This window comes from Pelodiscus sinensis, chromosome 24 (assembly GCF_052426305.1).
Source record: "Pelodiscus sinensis isolate ZL-2025 chromosome 24, ASM5242630v1, whole genome shotgun sequence".
NCBI classification, from domain to species: domain Eukaryota; kingdom Metazoa; phylum Chordata; order Testudines; family Trionychidae; genus Pelodiscus; species Pelodiscus sinensis.
In genome coordinates this window covers 7708281-7723404 of record NC_143075.1, presented here as the reverse complement: position 1 = coordinate 7723404, position 15124 = coordinate 7708281, and the positions used below count along the sequence as shown (strand labels likewise).

Genomic DNA, 15124 nt, shown 5'->3' with positions numbered 1-15124 from the left:
GTAGGAGGAAAGATGGCAAAAAAGCAACAAACTCAGTAAAGACTTGAGCCTGGCTGGCAGGCACTACTCACCTCTTGTACAATGCAAAGCTCCTGCCTCTGCCAATGTACAGCTTAGACTCCCAAATTTATAGGGACTTAATTATCTGACTCTGATTTTGCCTCTTGAACTCCACCACTGATTCAGAGTAACACTTCTAAACTTTACTCATTTGTGTTTCCAGATTCTTAGCATACCTATTTATCTCTGACTTGCAGGTCAGCTCAAAACTGTATTCCTTTGCCTTGTTGGCTTTGAAGATAATGTCCAGTTTCAGGCTTTCCAGGGGAAGGAGCATTCCAAATCCATCACTCGGTTGAATTTCTACAAACTTCAAAATGGCAAAAAGAAATCTTGTGTAACTATGAACAGAGTCAAGGCACCTAAGGAACCTCACATTTTAAAGGAGTTGACATTTGAGAAAGGACTTATCTTCAAGCTTTCTGTTCACCTATTGTCCATAATAACCATCTTGTTTTTATGTAGCTATCCTCCTCATGCACAATGAATGAGATGACAGAAAGCTATCAGCTACCTCACTAGGAAGTTGGGAGGATAAATCCATTAATGCTCATGAGATGCTCAGATGACAAAGCCCCATATATTATCTACATAGATGTGTATAGCTCTCGAGATTTCTTCCAGGAGTATACTTGTTTGATCAAGGAAGGAAGATTTCTTTAGACTGCTAAGACAATGGCTACTTGTGAGTGGCCTGTATAGTTTGTGTGAGCCATTAAAATAGATTACATGCCAATTTCCCCTGCATGAATCCTTTTAAAAATGAATAAGCAGTGCTATGTGAGTCAGGATCCCAAGGAGTCTGAGATCTTCAGTATTTCTGCTATAAATGACAACTTATGCTTCACTCCCAGCTGTATATCTGAGAAATGAAGCTCCCGTGTAACTGCAACTGGTCCTGACATCTCATGTCAGAAGCCTTTTTGGTTTCAACTCTCTGAAAAGTCTGGCAAAGCAGTTGCCAGGTTCTTCCTAGGATTTAATGAGATTTCAGTCCCTCCTGCTGTGCCCTGGAGGTTTCATTCTCTAGGCACCTTAGTTTGACCTCATGCTTGAAAAATGGATTTCCATGAAGGCCCCAAAAGTCTTAGCCCAAAGGACCCAATGAACTCCAGTGTTTCCTATAGCTTAAATGATCATTAAGAATTAAAATTCTCCTCATTCTTGTTACGTTAAACACCTTTCTTGCTAATCAGGGATTGATTTGTTGCGTGCCTGCAGCATACATGTTAGCTTGATCAGCAGTACCAGCAGCTGGGTCTGTCAAGTCAGCCATAACAGTCCTACAGAATTCAATATCTGAAGTGGATTTTCTGCTCTGAAGACAAGACCTGATGGCATGGGCATTGCAGGGGTTCTATGTCTTTTGTGTGCCCCATCTTGGATTTGTATGGCTAGCAAGTTTTTAAAAGATGTAGGGCTTGCTTTCATTTTATGATGCTGGCATTCACCTGAAGCTTAGTGTCAGATGGGGTACACTCCTGCTTCAACATCACCATCACTTTGGTTTTAAAAATTTTGTAGGGCAAATTATACCCTCATTGAGATCTGCACAGTCCTATTGGCATTGAGCCAGGTTGCAGAGGAAACTGAGTTGAGTAGGTATAAATGAGGCCAGAATTTGTCCTGGAGAATTTTTAATACTGATAACGCATGAACCAGAAAGGACCCAGTCAGACTCTCTGAACCCAGGCTGTTTGCAGAGCTGGAAATGAGAAAAACATTGTCACTTGTAAACTGAGCAAATGTGATCTGGAATCACTGAGACATGATAACCAGGAGCTCCATTGTGTCAAAAGTCTTATTAAAATCAAGGTATAGCATGGCTACTGCTTCCTCTCTATCCCTAGGTCAGTACTTTGTCAAAAGATCCATATAAGTCACAAGTTTCGTTTGCACTCAGTTGCACCATTTCACATGAATAAAATATATTTAATATATTTAAAACAGAAGAAAGAAGGGGAAACCATGTACCTCAGGGAGTCCAACAAATCCAAACTCTTGTGGCAGGATGGATTTATTTGTTAGAGTGATGGTTGTCTGAACAGCTTCACAGATAGTGCAGTAACCAAAATTCACTTCAGCTGGACTGATTTCCAAATCAGAAGTAGTAACAATTGCATGGACAATAAATTCAACTGGCTTAGTCTGAAACAAGATTGGAAGTACTATGTAAGAACTACAGCTGGAGTGCTGGGCAAGAACTGGGTATATGATTTAAATGAAAAGATTTCCAGAAAGATTCTTTGTATTAAGATATGTTCTGTTCCTCAACAGGAATTAATGTAAGTAATATTCTTATTTTGAACTTCAGTTTATCATGGTTCTTATCAGCAAGCAACGGAAACTTGCCAATTCTTTAACTAAAACTAACAAAAGAATCACTAGATATTTTGGAACGTAGTCACATGTGTATCTGTATGAAACATGAACCCTAAAATGCATGTACACTGTTTTATATTTTCTGAATAAAACTGTGTGCTATCTGCAACCAAAGAATACTTCAGTGAATAAGAGAACACTTTAAGAATTAAAAGTCTAGGGTTTGTATTTTGTAGATGCTTGATAGAAAATGATCTTACACAACTCACTATCTATTATACCATTCTGAGAATTTTTAAATTAATTTAATCACAGGGTGAGTTCTTTATCTCTTGTCTTACTGATTTGATTTCAAAGGGATGGCTCATTGAGTAACTACCACTCACTGACCCAGGGTATCAGAATCTGGCCCTGAAGCAGCTCTGAATTAGTGTGACTTTTTTCCCCACACACTTCACAATTCTAGGTTAAAATTTAAATCTTCTAGTACTTGAAACACACAATAGCACTTACCTTATCAGCAACTGTTATTGTCATTGGAACTTCCAGAACCCTGGTTTCTGTGTCAAAATATTTTTCTGCATCTTCTGGGAGAGAGTGCCTGAAATAGAAAAGTGCATTTATTTAAGGACAACCAAACTGGTCTCTAGCTAAGGAGAAACAACTGGGTCTTCGGTGCCTATATTCTGAATCAAGTATAAGTCTAAGACAACTGAGTTTAGTTAAGATCCAAAAGGTATATTCATCCATATTCTAATCCAGCAAAGCACTTGAATTTAAATAGACTACTTGGGTGCCTAAAGTTAATCAGATGCTTAAATGCTTCACTGGATTGGGACTTAAAGTAAAGTCTTTGTATGAATTTGAATATGCAAATACTGGGAAAGAGCAAGGAGGGAGTTTCCAACCAAACATACGATAGTCTAGGAGAATCTACCTGTGCCCAAGAGACAAAATACAGTCATGTCAAAGGTAGAGCAGACTTGTCATAGATTTTCTACAGGAAGATCATCCCTCACTACACAGATAGGTGCTGTCCAAGCTATACATCAGCTTTTATTAGGATAATAAGCAATGTGGTATTCATATTAATAGATCTGACATACTAAGGCCCAATTTTCCAAAGACAAGCTCCTTTTTAAAATCTCAGTTTAGGAGTTTATGGACATTATTAATCAATGGGACTTGATCCTGTAAGGAACATCAGGTGCTTTTGAAAATGCCATCCCCATCTGCTTAATTTCCTGAGGCCTCTTTGAAACTGCCAGCTTTAAGTTCATATTTAGGCATTTGAGAGTCTTGTTTGTTAAAAGTAATGAACACTCAGTAGCTTCCAATTAATTCAATATTGTTGTCATAAAATTGATTTTTGTTAAATGTTTCAAACTGTTGAAATGGCCATAATGACATGGCTAATGTCTGTTTGAAACATGGGACACACTACCGAAAATATTTAGTGCTTCAGTGGTCTTTCTGCATGGCTACTACCTGTAGTTTGCATTTAGCGAGGAAATGCAGGTAAAGTTAGGACAAGCTGAATGACAAATCTTTCAATCAGACATGGGCCATAGCTACCAAGTTTGGTTACAAATCATAAATTCTCTAAACTTCTAAGGTGCCTGGATGTAGGAATAAACGTTCTGCTGGAATAGGACTGTTGCAATTTATTTCAACAAGTGAACAGCATAAATGTTCCAGGCTAATTCCTGCTATTTTATTTCTATTTAAGTGTCATGCTGGAATTAAAAAGCTGGACATGAAAAAGGTCTAGTCCGATAGATGCATGAAATTCTTACTAATGCTTATGGGATAATTAGACACATATGTGTGTTTTGCCTGTATTACTAAAGGAGCTGATTATGCGCCAGGGTTGTCTTTGCAGGCATTTTAGTAAAGTATTACCAATACTGTCTTTTTATTTTTTCTAGCAAAACCTTTATAGCTATAAATAGGAATTAAAACTTGCTTTGTAATCAGTATTGAAGCTTCCTGCATTCTGGCCACAGTTAGGTGTACATGAGCAAACCAACATAGGCAATCTGTTCCTGTTGACATTGATGTTAATTAATTGCCAGTCCCTCTGAGTCAGTATCAATGAGATCACAATACAAGGGAAAGACATAAATAAAGACAGGCTGCAGAAGTGAAACAAACATGAAAACCAACAGCGTTTGTCTGATTACATAGCAGATTTGTCCTTAACAGGGCATGTGTGGGCTTCAGTTGCTGAAACTTCTCACTCTCGTACAGTCCAATTTCAGAGCTTTCAAGCCAAGTCAGTACAAAACCTCTATTATTTTTAGATCTATGTGCCTATTTATAATACCTGGACCATACAGCATTGGAGGGAATAGTTTCCCATTCCTAAGTCTCCACAGTGATATTATTTCTGTTACCAGCTCTCTAGATAGGTTCCGTCCACAAACACCATTGAGTGAAGAACAGTGAGGCAAAAGGATGTTTCTTTCACACAAAGAAATATCTAGGCCAATGCCATTTACAGTTGCATATCTGCTCTTTAAAGATAGTGTTGTTCATTCGTCTTCCTTCCATGGTTTGCCCCTTTCCCTCATCACCTTGCCCTTGCTAATTCAGGATTGCTTCCAATAAGTGCTTTTTTTTTTTTTGGTAAGAAAAAAAGTGCCGGTACGCCAGATGCAAACCTTTAAGAGCCGAAACACTGTGCTGGGAGCCAGAAAAAAAAAACGCCTTGCGTCCTGAGCAGGCTTCTAGCAGGAGACAAGCCGCCCCAGGAAAACAGGTGCCAGGGTATACATGGGGGAAATTCCATTCCTTTTCTGTATGCTGGGAAAATAGGTGACGGTACGCCGTTCCATGCAGTACCGTCACAAATAAAGCATTGTTCCCTACCATATATGCTCTAGTTTTCTGTCCAATCTAGTCTTAAAAGTCCCAAGCAATGGGCTTTCACCACTATTGTGGGGAGACTAGTGCACAATCTAACAGAACTTGAGGTCAGTCAGCCTAAATTTTCTTACACTTTATTGCTAGTTTAATATCCATGGAGCACACTAAATAATTCCTCTTATTGTCCTTTCCCATCAAAATTCACTTCTTACAGAAACAAATAATCTTCAGTTCTTTCTTTCTTTCTTTCTGTTATTTATTAAATGCTTGACTTTAAAAACACCATGATTGGACAGTAAAGGGGATTTTATACAATCTGATGTTAGGAACTAGAAACTGTTGTCATAATTATAACTGTTGTAATGAGATAAAATTTAATATGTAGGAAGAATTGTAACATTTATATTTTCTTTGAAAATTTATGCTGTTAAAAGCTTTGGCATCTGACTTTAGATTTTCATTTTAGAGCAGAGGGTCTAATTTTTGGAGAGGCTGAATACACATGGGTGAAAATCTGACTTTACTGAAAGCAACCAGAGTAGAATTTTTATCTCAATTCCAGATAAAATTAGTGGAAAATTCAGATCAGCACCAATGAAAATCGGACCTCAAAGTCTGATTCTACTCTCAGTATCTCTGATATATCTGGAGTAATTTAACTTCTATGTTCAGTACAGCAATGCAATCGCACTGAAATCAGTAGTGTGAACTACAGCCATAGCAGTTTGTGGGTGTCAGAGAAAATGTGGCCTGCTCTGACTTTTCACAGATAGTTGAAGCACTATTTGATCTGAGGAAGTGGGTCTGGCCCACGAAAGCTCATCATCTAATAAACCATCTTGTTAGTCTTTAAAGTGCTACATTGTCCTGCATTTTGCTTCAACTACCCCAGACTAACACGGCTACATTTCTATCACTTTTCACAGATAGGCACTCTAATATCTTCAATGCTAAACAGAGAGGTGAGTAATACCATTCATTTACCTGGGAAGGAACTTCAGCTGCACACTGAAGGTTGACAGGGCTTGAATGTAACCTGTTTTCGGAAGAAGCTCCATGTGGTTGCTCAGTTCTTTGCATACTTCAAACTTCAAGCGTAGAGCAGCTTTTGCTCTGCAAACAGATTGGACAGACCTGAGTGGGTTTGTGCTGATGTTTTACTTACTGCTCTAGCTCTTTTTCCCATTGCAGCTCAGTTTTGCACATGGCACTTAGAGTTATTTCAAGCTTCCTTTGCAAGTGAAGGAAGATACACTGGGTACATAGAATTGTTAATGCAAAATCACAATGTTGTGTTCTCTGTCGGGCTACAGTGTTTCCCAATCTAGGTTTCTATATTTGAGTTCACCCAGATTCAAAGCCAAAGTGTCGCAGAATAAAAGCAGGCTATAGTGTACCTATCTCACATTTTCTTTCCTTCCTGAACCAAAGGCTCTAGAGACACATGGACTCTGTTCTAGATGGAACTCATTCAGAGGTGAAGGGACAGCCTTGCTAAAATGTGGGCCTACCCATGGTTCAGCAAAAGTAATCCGGGATGGGTGAGACTGAACAAATCTAAACCAGTATTAATATTAACTCATGGTCAAAGTCCAGCAATTCCCTGAGTCTGAATGCCTGCAGCTCTGCCAGGCAGAGATAGTCTCTTGAGTGGTCAGGAGAATAAAAGAGGAATGAAATCTGGAACAGACTAATGCATATGAATGAAAGCTTAAAAATCAGCCATTTGCTAAGTAGTCATTTGCTTTGTTCCCAGGTCTTTTCCAATGCTGTAACCGATCACATCAGCAACATTGATGATGAGCAACAGTAATCCTTTCTGCTTGTTTTCTGTGCATTCTGCTGTCTTAGTGGTGTGGTGTGAAGTGCACTGCATAGCAATCGACCCCAGATTAAATCCTTCCACCAACACCAAGTGCACAGAATCTTTAATGGCCATGGATTGTGGCAAGAGTCCTGGCTTTATCTAAAAGCTCTCCACACATGGACTGAATGTGCCTGCTTCGGCATGTTGAAAGGCTGAGCCATCATTGCCAGAGTCTGAATAGTCAGTACAGGTTTAACCTCCCTAGTCCAGCACTCTCTGATCTGGCAATATCCATGGTCCGGTATGATTTTAGTTAGCCGAAAGTCCACTTACCATGGGTGTGGCCAAGTTTCCTGTGGTCTCATAAAGTTTGTTTACAGGCACCAGTCATAGCTCTGTGTTCTATGCTGTTAATTTACCCCTAAATGTCTTCTAAGAGCCCAGTAAGTAGTGGAAGCATTGGTAATACTACTAGAAAATATTAACCTCTCATGGTTTGGCAAATTCTCTGGTTAGCACCTGTCAGATCCGAAGGGTGCCGTATGAGACCGGTTCAGTCTGTACTAGGGTTTCAAGCCTAATGCTTAACAGATAGTCTACCTTGTAGTGCAGTTAGAACTGGGACGCTAAGTAAAGGGCCTCATCCTCCATTATACTGAAGACAGGCTGCACTGGTCTGAGGGCCCTCCACATCTTGCATGACTGCTCCCTTTGGCTATCTACATTTTGGCCTAAGATACTTAACAGCTTCCCTAAGCCAGGAACATCTCAAAACCTGGGATTTGCATTGGGGGGAGTTAATCACTTTTAACTGACAAATTATTCTGTCTCTGCATTTATAATCTTGTCCCTGAGAGTGGGTTATCTTAGACCGAGGAAATCTCTTACATAACTTGTTTGTCACATTTATGAGCTGAATTTCTGAGATAACAGCTCTACTATTTCTTTCCAACTGTGAAGAATTTCTGTAGTGTCTAATTCTGGTAAGAAGTTTAGAATGTGTCTTCTAGCAGAGATAGTAAAAAAAAATCCCACTGGCATGCATTTAAATAGAAATAAAAATAGGATGATTGTTAAAATAGAAACACTCAGCATTTCGAAGTCAGTGACTGCATTAGATAGAGTGGGGGGAACCATCACATGTAAGTCAATTAACAGAGTAGCTCACAGAATCATTCTCTAAAGGTAAGAGTCACTGCACAGATCTCTAGGAAACTAACAATCTGCAGGATTACCTTTACACTGTGATATGATCTGACATCATAGGACAGGGCTCAGATATTAGTGGTGAGGACTGTATATAAAAGTACCTGGACAAACATCCAGGATCCTTTGAAATAAGGATTTGGTCTATGTATTTAAATGGCACTTAGCATCACAGCATCTGAGTTTCTCCCAATCATTAATGAATGTACAACATTTGTGTGAACTGGGGAAATTTTTATTATCCCCATTTTACAGATGGGAAACTGAAGCGATAAAAAGACTTGTCTAATATCACACTGGAAATCTGTCACAGCTGTGACTAGAGCTCAGGTCTCCCAAGTTCCAGGCCACTGCCTTAGCCACAAGACCTTGTGCTAGGTGTACAAAGTATCTAGGAAATAAAGGGTTATGTTTACACTGCAAAAAAGGGGGTGGGGAAATGGCCCATGGTGATGAGTCTCAGAGCATGGATCTACTGACTCAGGGTCAGGTGACAGAGATAAAAATAGAAGTGTAGAAATTTTGGCCTGGACTCCGGTGAGGGGCTCTGGCTGCATCTCAAGGTGGTTCTACTTGCCACCCTCCAGCAGCACGATCCTAACAAGATGACATCAGAGGAGGAGTAGCATGGAAGAGCCAGATGAGGGAGGGAAAAACAGTAACAAAGGCAGTTGTGAATCTTTTCACCCAAAGAATGAAGGCCTTTTCTTCCAAAGCCAACAATATCCAAGTTGAAATAAGACCGACAGAAACACTGTACTGTATTATAAATACCTCCACTAATTAAATATCTAGATAACACTATAAAGTGAGAACTTCACAGACTAGGAGTGGGCAGGGGAGCTGACAGAATTGCCCAGTCCCCTGAAGCAGCTCCATGCTCCCAGAAGGGGTGGAGACTTGAGCAGAAGGAACAGGGCTGGGGTAACCAGCTCTGTGCCACCTGGACCACGCTGTGGCCCCCAGACCGCCTTTAGCTCCAGTGGCAATTTAAAGGGCCCAAGGCTCCAGCCACCACTGCTACCACAGTAGTGGCCAGGAGTCGTTAGACCTTTTGAATCCCAGGCCATGAGGCAGTTGCCCTCTTGCCCCCACCAATGGGTTTAGGTCTGTAGGAGCAGAGGTTAAAGGAAATAAAACTGGCTCTTTTAGAAACCAATAGGCAAGTTCAGGCTTGATTATACTATATAAAGGTATTATAGTATCTCTTAAAGGTATGCTTGACCTCCATGGTGGCTGTTCCATAGTTCTTATGAGGCACAACTGGCCTTAGGCTGGCTTCTAGTTCTGACATTGATTTTAACTACAGGGGAAAGCCTGGGGAAGAATAACAATGAGAAATACAAGGCATTTTGTAGGGTATCCCAGGCTGACTAAATGTACTTGTGCATAATGAAATAATAAACTTAACATTCTTCCTTCCCTAAAATTTATGTGAATGTAGTGCAGGCAAAAGATGTTAGGTGTCTGCCTTAGAGACTGAAGTCTTCCATCCAGATACAGCACATGCAGCAGCAGCGCAAGTTTTCCCCACTGACCTACCAATGTGCTTCAATACTGAAATGAAGGAGCTAACTCTTTAAATGATTGGCTAATTCAAAGTCTTTGGCTTCTCTGCCAACACAGCCAGTATGGGAACCAGTTAGTGCTATTTGTGGTTGTGGTTATGTGCCTACCTGTAGGGAGATGGCCAAAAAGTCCACAGATGGCACTTGATAAAGACTTTCAGTCTCCTCAAGGCAGGACCAAGGAAATTTTGAAGGCCCTATTAGGTGACATGAGGTTTTATTCAAATTTATTTAAGTACTACTTGTCACTATATTAGTGTCTTTCCCCGCCTTTTAATATGATGCTTTGCTATATTTCTTTCTCAGACAAGACATTCCTTACGATCTCCCTATTTAATTATTATAATAAGCTGATCAGTAATGGATTGTGGGATAGCTTACCTGCTTCTAATGATGACAGAATCCTGGTAGAGCCGATCGTACATACAGATTTTTAGATCAACATTTGGATTGGTCACCCAAACAGGCACATCAACAGAGACTCCAATGACACAAAAGTGTAGCTATATATTTGAATATACAAATCAATAATGGTTACTCCTTTATATAGGTCATTGAAAATCTCTAACAACAAATCAGGATAAAGGGAAACTAGGGTTTATGCTGATCAACAGCAGAATCATATATCCTGTTGTTAATATTAAAGACATTTTTTCCTAATGTCCAACCTAAACCTCCCTTTTTGCAGTTTAAGCCCATTGCTTCTTGTCCTACCTTGGTGCCAAGGAGAACAATTCCCCCCCCCCCCGTGACATTCCTTTTGATATCTGAAAACCGTTATCATGTCCCCTCTCGGTCATCTTTTTTCCATATTAAATAAGCCCAATTCCTTCAGCCTTGCCTCATAGCTCATGTTTTCTAGACCTTTAATCATTTTTGCTGCTCTTCTCTGGACCTTCTCCAATTTCTCCGCATCTTTCTTGAAATGTGGTGCCCAGAACTGGACACGGTACTCCAACTGAGGTCTAATCAGTAGAGCAGAAGAATGACTTTTCAAGTCTTGTTCACAACACTCCAGTTAATGCAGCCCAGAATCATGTTTGCTTTTTTTGCAACAGTGTCACACTGTTGACTCATATTTAGCTTGTGGTCCACAATGACCCCTAGATCCTTTTCTGCAGTACTCCTTCCTAGACAGTCGCTTCCCATTTTGTATGTGTGAAACGGATTGTTCCTTCCTTGCATTTGTCCTTATTAAATTTCATCCTATTTATCTCAGACCATTTCTCCAGTTCGTTCAGATCATTTTGAATTATGACCCTGTCCTCCAAAGCACTTGCAACCCCTCCCCACTTCATGTCATCTGCAAACTTAATAAGCGTACTTAAATTGTTGATGAAGATATTGAACCAAACTGGTCCCAAAACAGACCGCTGTGGAACCCCACTTGTTATGCCCTTCCAGCAGGATTGTGAACCATTAATAACTACTTTCTGAAAAGGGTTATTCAGCCAGTTATGGACGTACCTTATAGCAGTCCCATCTAGGTTGTATTTGCCTAGTTCTGTGGTTCTCAAACTTTTTGGGCTCTGGAGCCCTTTACATATGTAAATATTTATGCGGCACCCCAGCAGTCTACTGATTGTATGTGCTGAACCTGTCGATGTTTCCAGTTTGTCAACCTCATGGAGCCCCTGGATATGTCTCACAGAGTCCTGGGGCTCCGTGGAGCACAGTTTGAGAAACACTGGCCGAGTTTATTGATAAGACGATTATGCAAGACCATATAAAATGCCTTACTAAAGTCTAGGTATACCACATACTCCAATTCTCCCTTATCCACAAGACTTGTTATCCTATCAAAGAAAGCTATCAGATTGGTTTGACATGATTTGTTCTTTACAAATCCATCTTGGCTGTTATCACCTTATTATCTTCCAGGTGTTTGCAGATGAATTCCTTAATTACTTGCTCCATTATCTTCCCTTGTACAGAAGTTAAACTGACTGGTCTGGGTTGTTCTTATTTCCCTTTTTATAGATGGGCACTATATTTCACCATTTCCAGTCTTCTGGAATTTTTCTTGTCTTCCATGATTTTTCAAGGATGATAGAGGTGGTATCTGAGCCTCTAGCTATCAACTTCTTGAATATTCTAGGATGCATTTCATCAGGCCCTTGTGACTTGCAGACATCTAATTTTTCTAAGTGATTTTTAACTTGTTCTTTTTTATTTTATCTTCTAAACCTACCCAATCCCACTAGTATTCACTATATTAGGCATTCCTTCATCAGACTTCTTGATGAAGACTGAAACAAATAAGTCATTAAGCACCTCTGCCATTTCCAAGTTTCCTGTTGTTGTTTCTCCCTCTTCACTGAGCAATGGGCATACTCTGTCCTTAGTCTTCCTCTTGCTTCTAATATATTTATAGAAAATCTTCTTGTTTCCCTTTGTCTGTAGCTAGTTTGAGCTTGTGCTTTTTTTTCTAACCTTGCCCCTGCATACCTGTATTGTTTGCTTATATTAATTCTTTGTAATTTGTCCTAGTTTCCACTTTTTATGAGACGCCTTTTTGATTTTTAGATCATGGTCAGCACTGTGCAAGCTGCTTCCACAGTGACCCCTCATGAAAGGATTCAGCCCAGGCCTAGAAGGGACATTCCCTCCTTCCAAAGAAATATGTCCAGAAAATGATAGAGCTGCTTCTTTGTGGATTTTGAGGAGTGCTAGGTTTGAGACAGAGAGCCTCCTGCTAAGTGTGGATTTTCTGACAAGCTACTAAGATCAACATCTCAGCTGTGTCTGGCCTGAAATAAAAGTACAGAATTAAAATACACTCTAATGTTAATGGCAGTTGTCACCTGTCCCAGTTATGCATTCCTCCAAGTGGTTTCACTTTCCTTTCTTAGGATGACTATACACTTATTTTTCTCTAAGCTCTCCCACAGCTTCAATCCCACCTTCAAGCCCCTTCAGCTTTTGTGACACACAGAAGGATGTCAAACTTTCTTCTCTTCAGTGTGTGGGACCAGACCATGTCACTTAAAAACACTCACTGGTTTGCAGTCTGGGTTGTCAAATGCTATCTCAAACTCAGCATGTACATCCCCAGGGATGGATGGGGTAAAAATAATCTGAAGTTTGACTGAGCTGAAGGGTCCAATTTCACCTTCTGTAACCTAAATGTGAAGCAAAAAAGTGTTACTAACTTTCATTAAAATCTGGCTGCATTATTCTATTCTGTATAGAATTTTATACTGTGCTCATTGTTGCAGTATCTGAGCCTGTACCTGTACTGAATTACTGGGCCTTTGTACATAGAAATACGGTCAACGGAGCTATACAGTTACATAGTTATGCCCATGGTCTGACAGAAGACACTGTGCTGGCTTCAGCAGAAAAGTGTATCAATAGTACCTTAAAGAGCTTGCTTCTTCAAAAACCTGGGCACTTCATCTGAGACAGTGACTTCTTTAATTTCCAGAAGGTGCTCAGACTCTGGGCTAAAGTTGAATTAAGCTACTCAACTTAGCTATCTCAATTGTGTAGCTTAAGTCGCAATAGCTTAATTTGGCTTTGCACTGTCTACGCAGCTGGAGGTCAAAGGAAAAACACTTCCTTCGACTTCCCTTACCCCTCATGAAATGAGAGTTACCATTAGTAGAAGAAAGAAGTTCTCCAGCTTGACATGATTTTGAAATAAAGGCTTGCTGTGTAGATGTGCACCATATTGTTTTGGAATAACATCAGTTATTCCGAAATAATGCTGCTGGGTAGACGCACCCTAAGTGTGATATCTTGGTTATGTGTTTTGCCATTTCCTCTGGTTATTCTAGCCTCCTTCCATCATCTCTAGGCTGGCACATAAGTGATATGTGAAGCAAAAGCCTGTTCCTCCTCCCACTAGCCTTTCATACTCCCCTCTACAAGAGGAGAAGCAGAAGCCAATAGATGCTTGACAGGTGGGTTTTATAAACCCCAGGACATGTGGAGATCCTGCTCCAAAACAGTCAACATCAGCTATTGCTGAGAATGCAGGGATAAGACAGGGCCTTCCAGCCCCTCTCGGAGTGGATTTAGAGGCCCCTGCCAAGGGTCCCTTGGCCTGTCTTTCCCCATCTCACATAGGATGTATCAGCTTTTGAGAAGAGCCTGCTACCCTAATCTGAAATATTTTCTTTGGTCAGAGAGAGGAAGCAAGGGGAGAAGGAGAGACCATCTCTCTCTGGGTGATTTTTTTTGTTTTGTTTTGATTATTCCTCCTCCCGCCCCCCAATCTTTCTAAATTGCAAAGTTTTTACGTCCAGCACTATGTCTAGGTAAGCCTGTACATGGCCTTAAGTATTTTGAGTGCTAGTACAATATAATGAATAATAATAATGAATAAAAGCCACAAACTGTGGCCTGATTTCAATGAAAACATGAGACTCCACATCCCATGCAGTTGTGGCAACATTTGTAATTTACACTAAATAATGGTGACCCTATGAAAGCGGAAGAAATTCAATGAAAATTCCCCAGTCTGATTATAATATGCTTTGGTTTAATTTTACATTAAACACTGTACATTTTTAAAAGGCATAGAAGACACAGAAACTGAATCAGAGACTGAAAGAGTACAAAGGGTAAAATATATGTATACTCTCTTTCCTGACAGTTGGCCAGTACGTGCTAGTCAGAAAAAGCCAATGTAAGATAGGTCACCCTGCACAGTACAAATACAAGTAGAACCTGAATTGGGAGCATCTTGGGAATGGAGGTGGTTCATTACTGAAATGTTTGTAACTTCATACAAAATGTTATGATTGTTCTTTCAAAAGTTTACAATTGATCAGTGACTTAATATAGCTCTGAAATTTTACTATGCAGTAGAAAATGTGGCTTTTAACCATCTTAACTTAAATGAAACAAGCACAGAAAGTTTCCTTACTTTGTCAAATCTTTTTTAAACTTTCCCTTTTTTAGTATAGGTTGAACCTCTTTAGTCCAGCACCCTTGGAACCTGACCAGTGACGAACCAGAGAATTTGCCAGACTACAGGAGGTCAGTATTATCAAGCAGCATTATCTCCTGTCATGGGATCTTTACTGGGCTCTTATTTAGGGGTAAATTAGAGCTAAATAACAGCACAGAACATTGAAAGCCAGGGCTGGCGGCTGTAAACAAACTTTATGGAATTGTGGGAAACTAGGCCACACCCATGAAAAGTCGGCATCCGGCTATCTAAAATCATGCTGGACCATAGATGTTGCCAGACCAGAGAGTGCCAGACTGGAGAGGTTCAACCTGTAGTTTACGTTTAACACAGTACTGTGCTGGATAGTACAGTATTTGCATTTTTCGTCTTTGC

At 40.1% G+C, this 15124-nt stretch overlaps 1 protein-coding gene across 7 annotated transcripts in view; it reads right to left on the bottom strand.

Moving 5' to 3' along the window:
* CFAP74 (cilia and flagella associated protein 74) overlaps positions 1-15124 on the bottom strand; it is a 125377-nt gene that overhangs the window by 16325 nt on the left and 93928 nt on the right. For all 7 annotated transcript variants that reach the window (XR_012897383.2, XM_075906898.2, XM_025182669.3 and 4 more), the window contains 6 exons: positions 12831-12953; positions 10213-10334; positions 6235-6363; positions 2896-2983; positions 2035-2208; positions 237-370 (listed from right to left, as the gene is read on the bottom strand). Coding sequence is in view for 6 of the 7 variants with exons in the window: in XM_075906898.2 (XP_075763013.2) it covers positions 237-370; positions 2035-2208; positions 2896-2983; positions 6235-6363; positions 10213-10334; positions 12831-12953 (770 nt within the window). In the remaining variant the exon portion in view is untranslated. The remainder of the gene's footprint in view (positions 1-236; positions 371-2034; positions 2209-2895; positions 2984-6234; positions 6364-10212; positions 10335-12830; positions 12954-15124) is intronic.